The sequence below is a fragment of the Somniosus microcephalus genome, chromosome 2 (genome assembly GCF_052327205.1).
Source record: "Somniosus microcephalus isolate GS21.2 chromosome 2, FLI_Smic_1.0, whole genome shotgun sequence".
NCBI classification, from domain to species: Eukaryota; Metazoa; Chordata; class Chondrichthyes; order Squaliformes; family Somniosidae; genus Somniosus; species Somniosus microcephalus.
Genome location: NC_140988.1, coordinates 332,489,883 through 332,512,613, shown reverse-complemented (window position 1 = coordinate 332,512,613; position 22,731 = coordinate 332,489,883). Strand labels below are relative to the sequence as shown.

The window sequence follows — 22,731 nt, the reverse complement described above, 5'->3', positions numbered from 1 at the left end:
GAAACAGGATACGATGCCTGTTTAAAGAGAGAAGAGCCTTTCCTCTGCTGGTATTGCACTTCAGGCTACAAGTTACTATGGAGATTGGGGCAACAGTACTCAAAATGAGTCGAACATTAGAATTTATTTACTCTAAAAAATACAATGTTTTAGGAATTGGCAGAAGAATACAGTTGGGAGGATGTGATAAGGCACTACATAAATGCGGGTTCATTTGTTCTTTCCATCATAGCTCCTTTGCTGGCTCAGTTGGTACATGTCTAGTGTGGAACTGAGCCACATATAACAGGAAGGCTCCAGGTTTGATCCTTAGTCTGTACTGACTTAGCTGATCTCAACCAGGGTGGCATTAGGCTGCTACATCTGGCCTCAACATTCCTGAGGTCCCAACACTATCCACCATTGCCAGATGAAGACAGGATTGAGTATGGATGTACCACACCCTACAGTCAAATAACCTGCCAGCACTCACTGTCTAGGCTCCTACATAAAGCACCTTCACAGGGACAATAATATAGTTATCAGACACATTTTTTAACCTTTTTGCTTAAGTTAAGAGTTCAGTATGAAAAATAATCCCAGGGTTGTATAAAATTGTACAGTACAGCTTCATCTGTGATCACCGCAAACAAAAAAAGTCAACGCCCGCTAAGAATTTTGGGTATATTGAATTTATTTGCAAGACCAAATTTTCAGTTCAGGATATATATATATATTTTTTTAAATCAATAAATTCTTTACTTCCCTTCTTATTTACTGACTTTTTGTCACATCACGATGTAAAGTACATTTGTAATTGCTGTATACATAATTCTTTAACATGCTTGCTTAAACATTAGCACAGTATAAATCTGATTACTTGAAATAAAAACAGAAAATGTTTGAAATACTCAGCAGAAACAATCAGAACTTGGAAAAGAAATGTTAATCTGCTGGAATTCTGTGAATAAGCAAATTAAAAAAAAGTAAAAAATAGTTTGACAAATTAAGAGCCAAGGAAATAATCAGGTAATGATTTTTACATTCACAGGCCAATGCGTTGAGGAGCATTAGATTCTGCCTACTTACTTCAACCACACAAGGCCCCAATTCCATCAAAACTCAAGAGCATCTATACAGAAGTCGATGAAGCTTTGTGTTGCATGGCTGTACCCACACGGTTGTTTATAAACTTTGAAGGAAAATGGAGCACCCCAATGTGCCCAGCTAGTTTTGTTTGGCCACACACATTGAATATAATTTACCACAGCCAGTTTCCCAACCTTTCTTCGAATACCCCCACCGACCCCACCATCCCAACCCGAACACATTTGTTTCAACAAACCAACCATTTGGGTGGGTTTAAGTGGTACGGAAGCAGTCAAAATGGAAAACAAGTTGCTGTTCTATGCTATGTTTTAGCCTCAAATTTACTCTGCTGCAGATGTGAATTGAGCACAGGCAGAAGCGGTCCTGAAGTCTTTGGGTGCTGAAAAGGGAGGTTTCAGCAAACTACAATCCTGAAAAAAATCACAGAATCCCTTGATGACAATAAATACTGTCACTGGAAAAATGATAGTCACTGGAAGAACAACACCCTCACTTGACACTGGGTAGAATGAGCAAGACTAATTTGATAATTTATCACCTTCTATAGCCGATATTTTGTTCACTGGTTTTATTGCATTCTAATGTAATTGTAGGACATATCCTAATAAAATTTATGAGTGTATTAATTAGTGCTGCAAATGAATGCATTCTGTCCAGGAAGGTAATCAAAAAGATCACTTTGCTCAAATTTAATTTTATTTAAAAAATGGATAAGCAAGAATATATCAAGTTAGACAACACAAGATTATGGCACCAAATATTTTTGATTCCTTCAAATTATAGTATTAAACACAGGTTTACAATAACCCTCCCTCCTCAGATTTTATCAAATCCCAAAGATAGCCAGGATTTTAAACAATACTAAATAACCCATGTGACTAGCTCTCATTATCAGCGAAGCACTTCACTGTTGGGAGAGACAGAGTGGGTGGGAGAAGAACTGAAGAGGGAATATACATCAGATTGAGTGTCAGGGGTATTCACCCACACCTCAAGAGTGATTTGCCGAAGTGCAGCATTGTATTTAGAGTAATGCCAGGCTCTTAGCTGCCAAATAGGCATGGGAGGCCTGAAAGAGGAGGAAAAAAAAATACATAACTTTGCCACAAGTCTGTCAGGTACCTCTGAATTGCTAAAATGGCACCGACGACAAAGGAAGACATCACACTGGCACAATAAGGATGCACCAGCATTTTGGTGTTGGTAAAGCACAGATTGGAGGTAGAGTACAAGGAACTTTACTCTGAAACTGCTGTGTTGTATTTTTTGCAATTAATCTGGAAGTGTTCTGTACTGACACTTGGGAGAAAATTCCTCAGCTTGTAAATGCAGGTTGAGAAAAGATCTGCTCAGGTCTGCACTGTCTTTTGTTGTTCTCCCCTCTCCATAAAACAAACGTGCACGCACGCACACACGCACATTTCCAGCCACGAGGGAGAACTGCTTCCTTGCCTGTAGAACTTGGTAACTTTCCAACAAATAAAAGCCATCAGCTGGAGGCAACTCGTGCATTGATCTTTCTTCCTGGAGAGGAGAAATGCCAGACCTGTATTTAGCATCTCTCTTTTTAAAAACTTTTTTTTAACTATTGAATTTTTATCACTTCCTCAACTCTGACCTCAGAAGAACTCGATCTACTGAATCAATGTGATGTTTTCCACTTCCCACACAAACCATCCTGAGTGACATTGCCAATTTACTGCCAGATTAGAAGCACTTTTGCCCTGTGAGCTCACACCTTCTAAGAACTGGGTTGAGATTGCCCAAACACACAGAATCTTTTATAACCAACAGACAAGGGAGATTTTAAATCACATTATTCTGGGTTGAACTCAGACCCAGATCCTAGGGACAAAAAGCTAGTGCGCTAACCGAATGGTCCACCACATCACCTCTCTAAATAGCAAGAAGAAAAGAAGGCAGAGAAAATGGTACTGAAGTTGTGGATATTACTACATATCAAATACATGTTAGGCAAAACCACACAGCTCGAGCTAAATAGTGTATTAACAAAGAAACTTACAACAAAGGTAATTCAATAATGAGATGTACTAGGTTACATATCAATTCCTCCAGGAGATCTTCTGCCTCAGCCCCTGAAAGAGAGAGATTTATTTAAATATATAAATATATACAAAAGGCAGTAAAGCTATCCTTGCCTCTACTGCTGTATATCTGTGATCTTTCTTTGATATGCAAATATTTCATCAGCAAACTTCAATCTCCTCCCACCCTACTTCACTCCCTCTCTGCCCTCACCCAGATCCCACAAGAACATGAGAACATGAGAAATAGGAGCAGGAATAGGCCATTTGTCCCTTCGAGCCTGCTCCACAATTCAATAAGATAATGGCTGATCTACTACCTCATCCTCACTTCCTGAACTATCCCCATATCTCTTGACGCCCTGGACTCGGCAAAGGTCCCGGCAGACTGGAAAACTGCTAATGTAACACCCTTATTTAAAAAGGGCAGTAGACAGAAGGCTGGAAACTATAGACCGGTTAGCCTAACATCTGTGGTAGGTAACATTTTGGAGTCCATTATTAAGGAGACAGTAACAGGACATTTGGATAATCATAATTTAATAGGACAAAGTCAGCATGGTTTTATGAAGGGGAAGTCATGTTTGACAAATTTGCTGGAGTTCTTTGAGGAAGTAACATATAGGGTGGATAAAGAGGAAACCAGTGGACGTAGTGTATTTAGACTTCCAAAAGGCATTTGGACGAGGTGCCACACAAAAGATTATTGCTTCAGATAAAAAAATCACGGGATTGGGGGTAATATTCTGGCATGGATAGAGGATTGGCTATCTAACAGAAGGCAGAGAGTTGGGATAAATGGTTCATTCTCAGACTGGCAATCAGTAACTAGTGGTGTTCCGCAGGGGTCAGTGCTGGGTCCCCAACTCTTTACAATCTATATTAACGATTTGGAGGAGGGGACCGAGTGTAACATATCAAAGTTTGCAGATGATACTAAGATGGGAGGGAAAGTAGTGAGTGAGGAGGACATAAAAAACCTGCAAGGGGACATAGACAGGCTAAGTAGGTGGGCAGAGATTTGGCATATGGAATACAATACTGGAAAGTGTGAGGTTATGCACTTTGGCAGGAAAAATCTTAGAGCAAGTTATTGGCCCAGTAATTCCTGTCGGGGGCTTGCCGCGCGTGCAAGCCCCCGATGTGCGCCGACATCTGAAATCTGGCCCGCAGTGGCTTTCCTGTCAGTGGCCAGGTTCTGATCCCGGCGCGCTGTGCTAACCTGACCCAGCGGCGTAGTTAGTGCGATGTGCCGGCTGGGATCAGGTGAGCACTGTTCAGCCAATCAGGGGAGGGGAAACTTCATTCATAAGTTTGATAGTAAAGACTGTCAAACTCATGAAAAGTACTGCACCCCAAAACACTACTTAAACTTTAAATAAAATTTTAAAAAGCATCCCGATAATTAAATTAACTATGAATAACTTTAAAAAACTATTTTAAACAATTAATCAAATTTTTGAAAAAAATAGTTTTTTAAAAAATAGGGTCTAAAACTAAACTTACCTTACTGTAGATTCTTTAAAAATAAACCTGTGGAAAAAAAAATTCTAAATTGTACTAAAAGACCACTTACCTGTAAAACTAAGTACTTACGTCTCGTTTTTCCACGCGTTAAAACCGGAGGCCTTTATACATGCGCAAATCTGTAAAAATACAGGAAATCCAAGTCGCACGCGCTGCCCGATACCGCGCATGCGTTCAGCCTCTTAACCCCTTGGGTCAGAGGACAGGAAATGCCGGTTTTCAGCACATGCGCTGTGCATGCTGAAAACCGACAATTCCTCCTGGCACACGCGTGAGTACCCCGTCCTTACTCACGCGTTGTGACAGGAATTACTGGGCCACTATCTTAATGGCAAGAAACTGGAAAGTACTGAAGTACAAAGGGATCTGGGGGTCCTGGTGCACGAAACTCAAAAGGTTAGTATGCAGGTGCAGCAAGTGATTAAGGCGGCCAATGGAATGTTGGCTTTCATTGCTAGGGGGATAGAATATAAAAATAGGGAGGTATTGCTTCAGTTGTACAAGGTATTGGTGAGACCGCACCTGGAATACTGCATACAGTTTTGGTGTCCATACTTAAGAAGAGACATACTTGCTCTCGAGTCAGTACAAAGAAGGTTCACTCGGTTAATCCCGGGGATGAGGGGATGGACATATGAAGAGAGGTTGAGTAGATTGGGACTCTACTCATTGGAGTTCAGAAGAATGAGAGGCGCTCTTGTTGAAACATATACGATTGTGAAGGGATTGGATCGGGTGGATGCGGGGAGGATGGCCCCGATGATGGGTGAAACTAGAACTAGGGGGGCATAGTCTTAGAATAAGGAGCTGCTCTTTCAAAACTGAGATGAGGAGGAACTACTTCACTCAGAGGGTGATAGGTCCATGGAATATGCTGCCCCAAAAAGCTGTAGAAGCTACATCATTACATAAATTTAAAACAGAAATAGACAGTTTCCTAGAAGTAAAGGGAATTAAGGGTTACGGGGCGCAGGCAGGAATTTGGACATGAGTCTAGGTTCGGATCGGACATGGCCCTGTGGGTAGCGGAGCGGGCCCAGGGGCCGTGTAGCCTGATCCTGCTCCTATTTCGTGTGTCTAATTCTGTTAGATTCAGGAGATGGTTCTGTGATAGTAGATTGGCGGTTAGGATCAGATCAGCCATGATCTTATTGAATGGCAGAGCAGGCTCGAGGGGCCAATTGGCCTACTCCTGCTCCTATTTCTTATGTTGTTATGTTCTTATGATTCCCTTAATATTGAAAAATCTATTGATCTCTATCTTGAATATACTCATTGACTGAGCCTCCACTGCCCTCTGGGGTAGAGAATTCCAAAGATTCACAACCCTAAGTGAAGAAATTTCTCCTCATCTCAGTCCTAAATGGACGACCCCTTATTCTGAGACTGTGACCCCCTGGCTCTAGACTCCCCAGCCAGGGGAAACATCCTCCCTGCATCTACCCTGTCAAGCCCTGTAAGAATTTTGCATGTTTTAATGAGATCACCTATCATTCTTCTAAACTCTAGAAAATATAGGCCTAGTCTACTCAATCTCTCAAAGAACAATCCCCCCCAATCCCAGGAACCAGTCTGGTGAACCTTCGCTGCACTCTCTCTATGGCAAGTATATCCTTCTATAGGCAAGGAGACCAAAACTGTATACAATACTCCAGGTCTGGTCTCACCAGGGCCCAATATAATTGCAGTAAGACATCTTTACTCTTATACTTAAATCGTCTTGTAATAAAGGCCAACATACCACTTTCTTTCCTAATTGCTTGCTGTACCTGCATGTTAGCTTTGTGATTCGTGTACGAGGACACCCAGGTCCCTCTGAACACCAACATTTCCCAATCTCTCACCATTTAAAAAATGCTCTGCTTTTCTGTTTTTCCTACCAAAGTGGTTAACTTCACATTTCTCCACATTGTATTCCATTTGCCATGTTCTTGCCCACTCACTTAGCCTGTCTATATCCCCTTGAAGCCTCCTTGCATCCTCCTCACAACTTCCATTCCCACCCAGCTTTGTATCATCAGCAAACTTGGATATTTCCACTGGTTCCCCCTTATCTATTGTTAGTTACAACCTCAAAAAACTCCAACAGATTAGTCAAACACGATTTCCCTTTCATAAATCCATGTTGACTCTGCCCAATCCTATTATTATTTTCTAAGGGCCCTGTTACCACGCCCTTAATACAGGAAACTCTCTTAACTGGCACCTAACCGGAAAAATCTCTTAACCGGCAAAATTCAGGAGTAGGTTCAGGTAAGTTTTACTTTATATTAGTGGCCGTGTAACCGGGGTTCCTGGATCTGTGGCCGTGTAACTGGGGTTCCTGCACCTGTTGCCGTGCAACAGGGACTCCTGGATCTGCGGCCGTGTAACCAGGACTCCTGCACAAGTACCGTGTAACCGGGGCTCCTGCACCTGTGGCAGTGTACGGGGCTCTCGTACCTTAGTAAGTATACTTCTCTGTAATCCGGACTTTTTGATCAACCGGCACCACGCCGGTGCCGGATAAAAAAAAGAGTTTCCTGTAATAGATTCTAGCATTTTCTCTACTGCTGATGTCAGGCTAACTGGTCTGTAGTTCCTTGTTTTCTCTCTCCCTCCTTTCTTAAATAGTGGGGTTACATTGCTACCTTCCAATCCGCAGAAGTCGTTCTAGAATTATGGAATTTTGGAAAATGACAACCAATGCATCCACTATCTCTATAACCACCTCTTTCAAAATCCTAGGATATAGACCATCAGGTCCAGGGAGTTTATTGGCTTTCAGTCGCATTAATTTCTCCAGTATTAATTTTTTTACTAATACTAATATCTTTCAGTTCCTCATTCTCGCTAGACCCTTGGTTGTCCACTATTTCTGGGAAGTTTTTTGCATCTTCCATGAAGACAGACACAAGGGGTGATTTTGCCAGCCCTGGGGAGGCGGGACTGTCGGGGAAAATGGCAGAATTTGGGGGTGGGTGCCCAACCCGCACCCATGCCATCTGCCTAGGAGGCGGGTAGCTGCCCCGCGTCGGGTCCCGTCTCCTTGGAGGCGAGGAGGGATTAAAGCCTATTAACTGCCTGTTAACAGGTATTTAACGAGCAGAAAATAGGATTATCCCCTTTTTGCCATCATAAGTGCGGGCTTCCCGAAGGCTCCAAAACACCGCCAGCTCAGCGAGGTGAGTACTGGGTCTGCAGGGGTCAGGGGGTGCAAAAGTGTGGCGTGAAGGTAAGTGATGGGTGCAAGAGTGTAGAGGTGAGTACCTGAAGTAAGTGCAAAGTGTTTTTAAAAGTGTACTTACCTTTGTTTCTTCCTGCAGGCTTCAGTCGGTTTGTATGCAGAGAGTCTCGCACCTCCGTGTTGGGAATGACAGGTGGCCGTTGCATTCACAAATGCAAAAACCATCTCAATTCTGTTAAAGAAAGAAGTTTGATGGGGTCTTGCATTCAAGACCTCATCAAACTGCAGAGAATGTCACCGTCTGAGAGCTGTCAAACGATTCATCTGTCAAAAATTTTTGGCAGATGAAACGTCATATGTTGACGTGCTCTGCAACCGGCTTTCTCTTGATTGGCCTGCTAAGCCCGCTGGGTCAATCAAGGGAAAATAGCATGGGTTGGCCACAAACCGATGGAGGCGGGACATCGACCAGACAAGCAGCAGTCCCGCCTCCATCACGCCCCCAGTAACAAAATCGCCCCCAAACTTCACAAAATCGCCCGTTCACAACCCAGCAATCCCTGCTGGAAAGTGCACATGTGCAATTGTCAGGGATGACCAGATTGGGCTCCACTGTTGTGCTCTTCATGGTCAGATACTATGCCGACACGCGCTGTCTAGGCTTACAAATAAATGGCCACTTGGGAGAGCTATCAGAGGAGTACCAGCACCCGAGGCATGAGTCGGCACTTTCAGGAGAGATCAGAAGAAAATTTATGGGGATTTCGCTTTTAAATTATATTCTTGATGTGTATTTGAACATTAAAATGAATACTTGCCACAGTAGAGACTATATAAGGAAATTTTACTGTTTAGGACACAAGTTTCCAAACGGAGGTCCCTAGGTCCTAGGGAGTCAGAAGAGGGATCCTGGAGTCTTAGGGCTCGATTTTGCCAGTGTGGGTGGGCTGGGGCGCGTCAGGTGACATTCAGGTCAGGACCCCGACTCCGAAGCGATTTTCCCCGAATTGGGCAATTGATTTCCTGCGTGTGGGAACCCCTGACCCAATGAGTCTTTTCATACAGAAAGTCGCCTCCGATGACGTCATCAATGCTGCTGGATTTCAGGCTTGCAAGCAGCCTCGCTTCTCCTGGAGACTGCAAACTTTACGGTGATTGTAGTAAGGACTTCATTGATCGACTATATCCACCAGCAGGCAAAAGTGTGCTCTACACTTCGATGAGCCCTCCCTCCAAGCTCTGCTGGAGGGAGCAAGATCAAATAAGGAGGTGCTCTTCGCTTCCTCAGGGAGAAAAAAGCCACCCCAGCAGATTTAAGCTGCGTGACTGCAAGTGGCCCAGGAGGTCAACTCCATAACGATGAGCCGCAGAACCTGGCTGTAATGCAGGAAGAGGTTTCATGAACTTCTCCGCACAGGAAAAGTGAGTATGACTTTCCCATCACCCTCAATCTCATCCCCATCACCTCTCCTAATCAGCACTCTGCTTTGCCAACTTCTTCCTCCACATCCCACTTGACACTTACATCCCTGCACCCTTACCCATTCCCTCTCTCTCTGTGGTCACATTCACTTAACTATTCAACCATGTAGCCCTCACACTCCCTATCACTGTGATACAACAACAACTTACAACACACAGGGAGGGCCCTTTGTCTCCAAAGCATCTCTGCTATGCATTCTCTACACTCACTCCTTCATTCTCATTCAAACTCCACTTGTGTCCCTCATTGCAAGGAAAGAGAGCCCGCAATAAGAGGGAAAGAGCCATGACAAGAGGAGGGCCACCCTCAGTAGCCCAGCTCACCGCCAGGAGGAGGCGGCCCTGGAAATCGCTGGAATTGAGGACGATTCCCAAGTGGGGGACGGACAGACGAGCACATCACAGCAAGCTGGCAACAGAACAGTTTGGCATCTCTCTCATTGACATTGCATGAGTCACTGATAATGATTCTGATGCTCTAACAGATTGACTTATGATCACCTGCACTATTCAATGTGCATGTAACCTTGACCTCACATCTCCAAATCTTTCCTTCACTCCCCCACAGGACCATCGAAAGCCCCCGTCCCCACTGTCCAGGAGGAACAGCCTGAGCTTCAAGACTCCTCAGAGGAAGCTGCAACCTCCGAGGGTGTAGCGTCAGCAGAATTCAGCGCACCCAGCACCAGCGCAGACACTCATACCTCGCTGGGACCTTTGTAAGATAGAGTAGTGTTAGCACCTGGTGTTTCACAGCTCACAGGTGAGCATCGGCAGATGGTGGAGTGTGCTCGTCGGAGGGCGCAGGACTCTGCCAGCTCGGCTCAGCTGCACGTCGACCCTGTGCCTCCAGGTCCATCCAGGAGAGCGGTGTTGGAACTCCAAGAACAGGTGCAGGAGTCTCTGGCAGGTTTTGTCTCCAGGGTCACTGCGAGCGTGGAGCGAATGGAGAAGTCCATCGCAAACATGAGCAGAGCCTTTGTAGAGGCATTGGCGCATGAACGCATCACCGTGGAAACGATGGCTACCTCCGTGGTAAGGCTGGCTATCGTAGAGGAGAGGATGGCTATGGCCATGGAGGAGTTTAGTCGCCAGGGTCTTGAGAACATGGTGATTGTTCAGAATAGAATGACATCTCTTGAAGAGCGATGGTCAGCTATTGAGCATACAAACCAGACCTTCATGGAAGTCCTCTGGAGTAGGACTTCCAGTGCAGAAACGGGTCCTCATGGCCCCCCTGAAGTGCAGCAAGGTGCTGTCAAGCCACTTGCTAGCTCTGAAATGGGGCTGACCCATGAGAGGGATGTTGGTGGCAGACAACAAAGAAGTGGGGGCTCCTCTCCAAGCACTCACACGACCATGCGAAGCCCTCAGTCAGAGCCCCACCAGAGTCCTCACCCAACTGAGATGGGTATCTCAGCCCCTGCACAGCTGCAGGAGCAGCAGGCTGTTGCTGAGCCCTCGCAGGTTCGCAACCCCAGAGGACGCCCGCCAAAGGCGTCGAGACAGGAGCAGCAAGAAAGTGAGCAAAAGGGCCTCCACACCTGCTGAAGCCACAGGGGAAGCACCACGTCGGAGCACGTGTAAGAGGAAGATAAAGCACAAGTAGTCACAAGGGTAGTCATTTGGGTGCTGTGAAGTATTGTATTTGGACCAGCCATTCTTGTCATGGTATCATAAACAGATTTGATGGCAAACTGTTGAAGTTGTGGCCTGTGTCATTTCGCAAATGGGACTTTCACATTGAGGGCTTAGGGTGACTTGCAATTGTCAGTATGGTGGTCAGAGTAATAGGAATCCACAGGTTCTTGTCCATTGTCTGGTAAGAAGGTGCGAGACAAAAGTGTTTTGATTGTGCAGGCTAAACAAATCTGGCCAACATGAGTGTGTCCCTTGCATCCCGGGCAGCAATGTGGTTGCGCGCTGGCGCCTTCTAGCCTGTGCAGCTTCAGGTGGGTGAGCAACAGCTTGGCGCTCCTGTTGCTGCTCCTGCTGTTGTTGTTGTTGTTCAGGGTTCTGCTGCTGCCGCAGCTGGTCTTCGTCCGAATCTGATGTCCAGGAGGAAAGGAAATAAATGGTTCCCATGCTTCTGCTATATGCCTCAGTTGAGGAAGCGCTCAGTCAAGGTGGGGAGAGGGGTTTCCCAGGAGGTCACACTGGAGATGGGTCTCAGGCTCCAAACTTCCACAGCAATGAGTAGGCCACTAAAAGTTCCCCCAGACCGGAGACAACAAAATTCTGCCACCTGCAAATGATCATTGGTGAAAACTCCTCTTTAATGGTGGAGCTGCAGCTGTTAGTAAGCAATCCATTTGTGAGGCCGCCAGGATAACCTGGCGTGTTCCAGAGGAGGCGTGTAGGATGGGGAAAATGTCTAAAAATCAGAAAGGCCGCTCAAAATTGGATTCTAGAGGCAATTAAGTGGTTGTTAAGGGCCTTAAGGGCCTATCCCACCTCTGGGAGGCAGGATGGAAATGGGGTCTGAAACCCCGATTCTGGGAAAATTGCTCGGAGGCAGGATGGAGGCGGGATCTGGCCCGCACACCATATTTTGCGATTTTACCACCTCACACGCCTCCAAACTCGTCTCCTCGTGCCTGGCAAAATCGAGCCCGTAATATCGATGTCCCGTTGTCATCAGAATTATCAATTTTTCTTATTTGTTGTCTTACTACCATGTTATTTCTTTTGCTGTACACAAATAAAATAATTTGATTTTACGATTTTCCTTTGGGTAGCTGATACTGTATCAGAACCCTAGCAACTCCCTAAATTGAATACAAAAGCAGCTTTGGAGATCTTTAAATAAGCAATAAAACAGGAAAAAGTCACAAGAGTAATTACACTAGAATCCCAGAAAACAAATTATTCCAGTATAATTCTAAACCTGATGTTTTGTGACTGATTCATTGTATTCATGTACTATAATGCAATTTGGTTATTTTCTCTTTTGTGCTTTCCCTCATACAAGTCTAGCAGCATAAGAACATAAGAAACAGGAGGAGTAGGACATTTGGCCCCTTGAGCCTGCTCCGCCATTCGACAAGATCATGGCGGATCTGATCTTGGCCTCAACTCCACTTTCCTACCCGCTCCCCCCATAACCCTCGACTCCCTTATCGTTCAAAAATCTGTATCTCCACCATAAATATATTCAACAATCCAGCCTCCACAACTCTCTGGGGTAGAGAATTCCAAAGATTCATGACCCTCAGAGAAGAAATTCCTCCTCATCTCTGTTTTAAATGGGTGACCCCTTATTCTGAAACTATGCCCCCTAGTTCTAGATTCCCCCACAAGGGGAAACATCCTCTCTGCATCTACCCGGTCAAGCCCCCTCAGAATCTTATACATTTCAATAAGATCACCTCTCATTCTTCCAGCGGATGTGGTGTATTTGGATTTCCAGAAGGTATTCGATAAGGTGCCACATAAAAGATTACTGCATAAGGTAAGAGCTCACGGAGTTGGGGTAATATATTAGCATGGATAGAGAATTGGCTAACAAACAGAAAGCAGAGAGTGAAGGCTTTGTGTCTTAATGCAAGGAGCATTCGTAATAAGGTGGATGAATTAGCTGCGCAAATACAGGAAACTTTGTGCTATCCGGCACCGACGGGACCAAGCTGTTGCCGTCCCATCAAAACTGCCAGTCAAAACAACGCTAATGTTGAAACATACGGAGATTTTGAGCTTCGTATCTGGCAACAAACCCTGTTGCTTTTTCTAAACAGTCAGCCGTACCTTGCCAGCATCTCTGTAGCTTAGCAACAGCTTCAGCGAGACCTTGCAGAGCCTGACTGGTGAAAAAAAAGCAACAAAAAGAAAAAAAAACTAACAAAACGGCTCCTGATTTTTGCCGGTGGCTCGAGCATTCGGAACAGTTAACCTCCGGATAAACCAAAGTTTCCTGTAGACGTAAACGGATATGATGTAATTGGAATTACGGAGACATGGCTCCAGGGTGACCAAGGCTGGGAATTCAACATTCAGGACGGACAGGCAAAAGGGAAAAGGAGGTGGGGTAGCATTGCTGGTTAAAGAGGAGATTAACACAATAGTAAGGAAGGATATTAGCTCTGATGAATCTGTATGGGTAGAGCTGAGAAATACCATGGGGCAGAAAACGTTAGATGGGAGTTGTATACAGACCCCCAAACAGTAATGCTGAGGTTGGGGATGGCATTAAATGGGAAATTAGAGACGGGTGCAATAAGGGCACAGCAGTTATCATGGGTGACTTTAATCGACATATAGATTGGGCTAACCAAATTAGTAACAATACTGTGGAGGAGAAATTCCTAGAGTGTATACGGGATGGTTTCCTGGACCAATATGTCGAGGAACCAACTAGAGATCAGGCCATCTTAGACTGGGTATTATGTAATGAGAAAGGATTAATTAGCAATCTTGTTCTGTGAGGCCCCTTGGGGAGGAGCGATCATAATATGTAGAATTCTACATTAAGATGGCGAGTGAAGTAGTTGACTCAGAGACTAGGGTCCTGAATTTAAATAAAGGAAACTACGATGGTATGAGGCGCGAGTTGGCTAGGATGGATTGCGGAACGTTACTTAAAGGGTTGACAGTGGATAGGCAATGGCAAACATTTAAAGATCGCATGAACTACAGAATTTGTTCATCCCTGTTTGGCATAAAAATAAAACAAAAAAGGTGCTCAACCGTGGCGAACAAGGGAAATTAGGGATAGCAAGGAGAGGACATAGAAATTGGCCAGAAAAAGCAGCAAAACTGAGGATTGGAGCAGTTTAGGATTCAGCAAAAGAGGACAAAGGGATTAATTAAGAGGGGGAAAATAGAATGAGAGTTAGCTTGCAGAGAAACATAAAAACTGACTGCAAAAGCTTCTATAGATATGTGAAGAGAAAAAGATTGGTGAAGTCAAGCGTAGGTCCCTTGCAGTCAGAATCAGGGGAATTTATAATGGGGAACAAAGAAATGGCTGACCAATTAAATACATACTTTGGTTCTGTCTTCACAAAGGACGACACAAATAGCCTCCCAGAGATGTCGGGGAACATAGGGTCTAATGAGAGGGAGGATGCTCAGTCCACAAAATGGCGGCGCGCACGGACGCAGCGGCTTTGTCTCTCCTGAGACTGAGCATTTTCACCCTCCTTCTGAGTCTCTTCTGGACTCTGCTGATACGGGAATTGAGGGTAGACCTACCATACAGCCGGCAGACGCTCCTAGACATCGGGGCCGACTGCGTGCGGCTGACACTCGGCAACATCGATCTGCCTCCCAACATCGCCTGACCCCCGGGACCAGCGTGGCGTCCTTCCCCAGCCGGAGGTCGGCGCAGACCGTGCAGGGAACGCAAGCAGAAGCGGGGTAAGAGGGCCGGTATCCAAATCAGGCTGAAGAGGGCCCCACACAAACCCTCCCTCCCAAGTATTTTCCTGGCCAACGTCAGAGGTCACTAGAAAACAAAATGGATGAGATCAAACTTGATCACTCCTCACAGAAAAGGACAAAGGAATGCTGCACCATGATCTTCAGAGAGACCTGGTTGAACAACGGCATCTCTGACACCACCATCCAACTAGACGGACGCACGGTCTTCCGCGCCGACAGAACTGCAGACTCCGATAAGAGCAAGGGAGGCGGTTTGTGCATTTACACTAACAATGCCTGGTGCACTAACACGGACATAATCGATAGATCCTGCTCGGCTGATTTGGAATTCCTCATGGTAAGGTGCAGACCCTTCTACCTGCCTCGGGAATTCACGGCTGTTATTATCACTGCGGTCTACATCCCACCACATGCTAATGCCAAACTAGCACTGAAGGACCTCTACAGGGCCATCAGCGAACAACAAACTGCGCACCCAGACGGAGCTTTTATCGTCGCGGGGGACTTCAATCACATAAACCTAAAAACTGTACTACCGAAATTCCACCAGAATGTTTCCTGCCCCACAAGAGGGGAGAACACACTGGATCAAGTCTACACGAGCATTGTAGACGCTTATAAGGCAATTCCCTGCCTCCACCTTGGGAAGTCTGACCACCTCTCCCTGTTTCTAGCCCCGGCATACAAACCGCTCATCAAAAGAGGGAGAACATCAGTGAGAGCAGTGAAAGTATGGCCAGAGGGGGCAGTATCGGAGCTTCAGGATTGCTTCGAACGCACTGATTGGGGCATGTTTGCCCATAATGACATCGAGGAATACGCATCCACAGTGCTATTCTACATTAACAGCTGCGTCGAGGTCGTCACGACCCATAAAAATATCAGGACATACCCCAACCAGAAACCTTGGATGAACAGAGAGGTCTGCTCACTGTTGAAAGCACGCGACGCAGCATTTAAATCTGGCGACGCGGCGGCTTACAGTGCAGCTAGGACCAACCTAAAAAAGGGTATCAGGACTGCCAAAAGGAAACAGACACTGCGGATAGAGGATCATTTCCACAACAACTCGGACCCCCGGCGCATGTGGCAAGGCATCCAGTCCATCACTGACTACAAGGGCAAAAACACCAGTCCCCCGGTTAGCGATGCCTCCCTTCCGGAGGAGCTTAACAACTTCTACTCTCGCTTCGACAGGGACAACAGGGAGCCGGCTACCAAAGCCTTGCCACCCCCGGAAGACCAGGTGCTCACTCTGTCGACCTCCGACGTAAGGGGTGTTCTACGCGGAGTGAACACACGAAAGGCTGCTGGACCGGATAGCATCCCTGGACGGGTACTCAAGGAATGTGATCAGCTGGCTGATGTCTTCACCGCCATCTTCAATCTGTCATTGGCCCAGGCAGTAGTCCCTACATGCTTCAAGACCGCTACCATTATTCCTGTGCCAAAACAAACGGCTGTGACGTGCCTGAACGACTATCGACCTGTCGCACTCACACCCATCATAATGAAGTGTTGAGAGACTCTGGTCCTGGCTCACATCAAAGCCAGTGTTCCCGCCTCTCTTGACCAACACCAGTTTGCCTATCGTGCAAACAGATCAACGGAGGATGCAATCACAACTGCTCTACACTCGGCACTGAATCACTTAGATGGTAAGGAGACCTACATCAGAATGCTGTTCATAGACTACAGCTCAGCATTCAACACTATCGTCCCCAACAAGCTGGCCACCAAACTCCAAACTCTTGGCCTGAACACTTCCCTCTGCAACTGGACCCTGGACTTCCTAACAAACAGACCCCAGTCTGTCAAATTAGGTAACCACACCTCCACCCCCCCCCCCCGACCCTGAACACGGGGGCCCCACAAGGATGTGTGCTGAGCCCCCTCCTCTACTCCCTCTTCACCCACGACCGTGTGGCTGTTCATGGTTCCAACACCATCATCAAGTTTGCGGATGATACCACGGTAGTAGGCCAGATCACCAACAACGATGAGTCAGCCTACAGGGAGGAGGTCCAGCATCTCGTGAAGTGGTGCGCCGACAACAACCTGGCCCTTAACATCAAGAACACCAAAGAAATCATTGTGGACTTCAGGAAGTCTAAAGGCTGAAGTCACACCCCCATCCACATCAATGGGGCTGTGGTGGAAAGGGTGGACAGCTTTAAGTTCCTCGGAGTCCACATCACGGAAGACCTCTCCTGGTCCCTCAATACCTCCTCTCTGGTGAAGAAGGCCCAGCAGCGCCTATATTTCCTAAGGAGGCTGAAGGGATGTAACCTGTCACCCCTGATCCTCTCTAACTTTTACCGCTGCACAATAGAGAGCATCCTGACAAACTGTATCACAGTATGGTATGGCAGCTGTAGCTACTATGACCGGAAAGCCCTGCAGCGGGTAGTCAAAACTGCCCAACGCATTACCGGCACCCGGCTACCGACCATAGAGCACATATACCAGAAACGCTGTTTACGGAGGTCACGGTCCATCATCAAAGACCCTACCCACCCCAGCCACAGTCTGTTCGCCCTCCTGCCATCTGGGAGACGCTACAGATGCATTCGCACCCGTACGACCAGATTTAGGAACAGCTTCTTTCCCAGGGCTGTCATCCTACTGAACGCCACAAATAAACTCTAAAGCCTGCACATCTGCCAATGCACTTTATTATGGTTATGTTTATGTTAATGTATTACAAGCCAAATGTATGTTGAATGTTTAAATGTCTTAATCCAAATGTACACTCTCGGGAGCCGCAAGCCTACATTTCGTTGTACTGCACTTGTGCACTAACAATGACAATAAAAGTTGATTCGATTTGATTTGATTTGATTTGAATTGAATGAAATCAGTATTTGTAGGGAAATGGTGTTAGGGAAATTGATGGGATTGAAGGCAGATAAATCCCCAGGGCCTGATAATCTACATCCTAGGGTACTTAAGGAAGCGGCCCTAGAAATAGTAGATGCATTGCTGGTCATCTTCCAAAATTCTATAGACTCTGGAATAGTTCCCATGGATTGGAGGTAATGTAACCCCACTATTTAAAAAAGGTGGTAGAGAGAAAACGGGGAATTATAGACTGATAAGCTTGACATCGGTAGTGGGGAAAATGCTAGAGTCCGTTATAAAAGATGTAATAGCAGAGCACTTGGAAAACAGCGACAGGATCGGACAAAGTCAACATGGATTTACAAAAGGTAAATCATGCTCGACTAATCTACTGGAATTTTGAGGATGTAACTGGTAAAACAGATAAAGGAGAACCAGTGGATGTGGTGTATTTGGACTTTCAGAAGGCTTTCGATAAGGTCCCGCATAAGAGATTAGGTCCCGCATAAGAGATTGGCGTGCAAAGTTAAAGCACATGGAATTGGGGGTAAGGTACTGACTTGGATAGCGAACTGGTTGGCAGACAGGAAGCAAAGAGTTGGAATAAATGGGTCTTTTTCCGAGTGCCAGACAGTGACTAGTGGGGTACCGCAGGGATCGGTGCTAGGACCAGAGCTATTCACAATATATATTAATGATCTAGACGAGGGAACTAGATGTAATATCTCCAAGTTTGCAGACGACACAAAGCTGGGTGGGCGTGTGTGCTGTGAGGAAGATGCAGAGAAACTTCAGTATGATTTGCACAGGTTGGGTGATTATACTGCATCTGCCATGCATCTGCCCAATGTGGATAAATGCGAGGTTATCCATTTTGGTGGCAAAAACAGGGACAGATTATCTGAATGGCAACAGATTGGGAAAAGGGGAAGTGCAACGAGACCTGGGTGTCCTTGTGCACCAGTCGCTGAAGGTAAGCATGCAGGTGCAGCAGGCGGTTAAGAAGGCAAATGGTATGTTGGCCTTCATAGCAAGAGGATTCGAGTACAGGAGCAAGGATGTCTAGCTGCAGTTGTACAGGGCCTTGGTGAGACCACACCTTGAGTATTGTGTGCAGTTTTGGTCGCCTTATCTGAGGGGGGGGGGGGATGTTCTTGCCATGGAGGGAGTGCAGCGAAGATTCACCAGACTGATACCTGGGATGGCAAGAATGACAAATGAAGAGAGATTGGGTCAATTAGGCTTATATTCGCTAGAGTTTAGAAGAATGAGAGGGGATCTCATTGAAACTTATAAAATTCTAACAGGACTAGACAGACTAGATGCAGGAAGGCTGTTCCCGATGGCGGGGGAGTCCAGAACCAGGGGTCACAGTCTAAGGATAAGGGGTGAGGAGGAATTTCTTCACCCAGAGAGTGGTGAACCTGTGGAATTCTCTACCACAAAAGGCAGTTGAGGCCAATTCATTAAATATATTCAAGAAGGAGTTAGATATATTTCTTAAGGCTAAAAGGATCAAGGGATATGGGGAGAAAGCAGGGACAGGGTACTGAATTTGGATGATCAGCCATGATCTCATTAAATGGCGGAACAGGCTCGAGGGGCCGAATCGCATACTCCTGCTCCCATCTTCTATGTTTCTATGTAAACACAAAAAGTTAGCATGCAGGTACAGCAAGTAATCAAAAAGGCAAATGGAATATTGGCCTTTATTTCAAGGGGGTTGGAGTATAAAAGCAGGGATATCCGGCTACAACTGTACAGGGTATTGGCGAGACCACACCTTGAGTACTGCACACAGTTTTGGTCTCCTTATTTAAGGAAGGATATACTTGCATTGGAGGCAGTTCAGAGACGATTCACTCGGTTAATTCCAGAGATGAGGGGGTTGACTTATGAGGATAGGATGAGCAGGTTGGGCCTATACTCATTGGAATTTAGAAGAATGAGAGGTGATCTTATTGAAACATATAAGATACTGAGGGGGCTCGACAAGTTAGATGCAGAGAGGAATCTAGAACTCGGGGGCATAGTTTCAGAATAAAGGGTCGCCCTTTTAGAACGGAGATGAGGAGGAATTTCTTCTCAGAGGGTCGTAAATCTGTGGAATTCTCTGCCGCAGAGAGCTGTGGAGGCTGGGTCATTGAATACATTTCAGGTGGAGATAGACAGATTTTTGCAAGATAATGGAGCGAAAGGTTATGGGGAGCTGGCAGGGAAGTGGCATTGAGCCCAAGGTCAGGCTCGACGGGCCAAGTGGCCTATTCCTGCTCCTATTTCTTATGTTCTTACGTTCTAAACTCCAGTGAGTATAGGCCCAACCTGCTCAACCTTTCTTCATAAGACAACCCCTTCATCTCAGGAATTAACCTGGTGAACCTTCTCTGAACAGCCTCCAATGCAAGTATATCCCTCCTTAAATGAGACCAAAACTGTACAGGTGGGGTCTCACCAACGCCCTGTACAGTTGTAGTAAGACTTCCCTACTTTTATACTCCATCCCCCTTACAATAAAGGCCAACATTCCATTTGCCTTCCTAATTACTTGCTGTACCTGCATGCTAACTTTTTGTGTTTCATGTACGAGGACCCTCAGATCCCTCTGTACCGCAGCATTTTGTAGTCTCCCTCCATTTAAATAATAATTTGCTTTTTTATTTTTCCTACCAAAGTGGATAACCTCAGATTTTCCCACATTATACTCCATCTGCCAAATTTTTGCTCACTCACTTAATCTATCTATATCCCTTTGTAGATATAGATTATAAACAGCTGAGGTCCGAGCACTGATCCCTGTGGCACCCCACTGGTTACACAGTTTGCCAACCTGAAAATGACCCATTTATCCCGACTCTCTGTTTTCTGTTAGTTAGCCAATCCTCTATCCATGCTAATATATTATCCCCAGCCCCATGGGCTCTTATCTTGTACAGTAACCTTTTATGTGGCACCTTATCGAATGCCTTCTGGAAATCTAAATCCCCCCTCCCTATAGCCCCTTGATTATCTATTATTACTGGGATGCTTTTAGTGTCTTCTACTGTGAAGACCGATACGAAATATTTGTTCAAAGTCTCTACCATTTCCCTGTTTCTCCATTATTAATTCCCCAGTCTCATCTTCTAAGGGACCAACGTTTACTTTAGTTACTCTCTTCCTTTTTATATACCTGTAGAAGCTCTTACTGTCTTTTTTTAAATATTTCTTGCTAGTTTACTCTTAATCTATCTTCTCTCTATTTTTTAGTCGTCCTTTGCTGGTTTCTAAAAAATTCCCAATACTCTGGCCTACCACTAATCTTCGTATCATTGTTTGCCTTTGTTTTCAATTTGATACCATCCTTAACTTCCTTAGTTAGCCACGGATGGTTCATTCTTCTCTTGGAGTCTTTCTTTCTCACTGGAATATATCTTTGCTGCTGAGAGTTATGAAATATCTCCTTAAATGTCTGCCACTGCTTATCTACCATATTACCCTTTAATCTATTTTCCCAGTCCACTTTAGTCAACTCTGTTTTCATACTTTTGTAATTGCCTTTATTTAAGTTCAGGACACTAGTTTGACTCCCAAGTTTCTCACCCTGAAACGGAATTTGAAATTCTAACATGCTATGATCACTCTTCCCTAGAGGACCCTTTACTATGAGATCATTAATTAATCCTATATCATTACACAACACCAGATCTAAAATAGCCTGCTTCCTGGTTGGTTTCACAACGTATTGTTCCAAGAAAACATCCCGAATACACTATGAACTCGTCCTCAAGGTTACCTTTGCCAATTTGATTTGTCCAATCGATATGAAGATTAAAATCGCCCATGAATATTGCAGTACCTTTCTTACAAGCCTCTATTATTTCTTGATTTAAACTCTATCCTGCAGTGTAGCTACTGTTAGGGGGCCTATAGACTATTCCCACCAGTGACTTATTTCCCTTATTATTTCTTATCTCCACCCAAACTGATTCTACATCTTGATCTTCTGAGCCAATATAATTTCTCACTACTGCACTGATCTCATCCTTTACTAAAAGAGCTACCCACCTCCTTTTCCTTTCTGTCTATCCTTCCAAAATGTCAAATACCCCTGAATATTCAGTTCCCAGCCTTGGTCACCTTGCAACCATGTCTCTGTAATGGCTATCAGATCATACCCATTTATTTTTATTTGTGCTGTCAACTCATCTCTCTTGTTACGAATGCTGCGTGCATTCAAATAAAGCGCCTTCAACAGCATCTTCTCTTTTCTTTTTAGCAGACATTTCTAAACACGTTATGCAAGGAGGTCTCTACAGTCAAGAGCGCTAAAATTTGGCTTCAGTACCTCAGGGATCAGGAGATGGGGGGAAGCATCCAGTGATTCTTATTGGAAAGTCGAGGTGTATAGACACTAGGTGAGGACAAGATCAGGTTTGGTTTTGGTGCCTCCTGTGATTGAATAAGCTGCCAACACTCACTGCATAGGGTCATTGTGATAAGGTGCATGGGCAGATGACACCCATTGGACCCCAAAATGAGTCAATAAATGCAGGGGAGTTAAGGGGATAAAAATAAAAAGACCTATTTTTAAGAGATACATAATGCAAGATAAACAGTCATTATAATTTAAAGACTCAACTAAAACTAGAAATATGATTCAAGAGACAAATATACCATAATAAAGTTAACTAAGAATCTTAAGTTAATTATTTTTCCTCTTTGTTTTGCTCACCATAAGCCAATGGTGCCCTCTCTTGATAAGTAAAATTATGCTGCAGCTCCTCTTCAGGCATCTGGCTGACAAAGACTTTCAACAAACAGCGAATGATGAACAGGGCATTGTGGGCCTGCCAAATAAACAATTGGCTGATGGGAAAAAACACAAACATAACGAGAATTATGAATTTGCAATTTACGAGCAGATAACATAAATCACATTAGGAAATACTGAACAGTAAATGCCATTAAAAATAAATATCATAATGGCTGTGCATTTAATTATAGTAGCTCAATGATGGCGTGTACTTTTTTGCAAAGTGAGTTTACATTTTTGATGACTCAATATTTTGGAAATCACAAGTGCACACCTGAAAGTTCTTCACAAAGTATTGACAGATGGATTTTTTTTTTTTTTTTTTTTTTAATAAACTGGTACACTGATGGGTTACCATGCAAAATAATTAAAACCATCACAGGTTCACCAGTTACTCAACAGTATTATAA

The 22,731-nt window shown here is 44.9% G+C and overlaps 1 protein-coding gene across 1 annotated transcript in view; it reads right to left on the bottom strand.

Moving 5' to 3' along the window:
* The window catches only part of dym (dymeclin), a 527,720-nt gene that overhangs the window by 455,819 nt on the left and 49,170 nt on the right, over positions 1-22,731 (bottom strand). Inside the window, exons 4-5 of the mRNA XM_085966565.1 lie at positions 22,241-22,374; positions 3,113-3,185 (exon numbers count right to left, since the gene is read on the bottom strand). Of these exons, the coding sequence (XP_085822691.1) occupies positions 3,113-3,185; positions 22,241-22,374 (207 nt within the window). The remainder of the gene's footprint in view (positions 1-3,112; positions 3,186-22,240; positions 22,375-22,731) is intronic.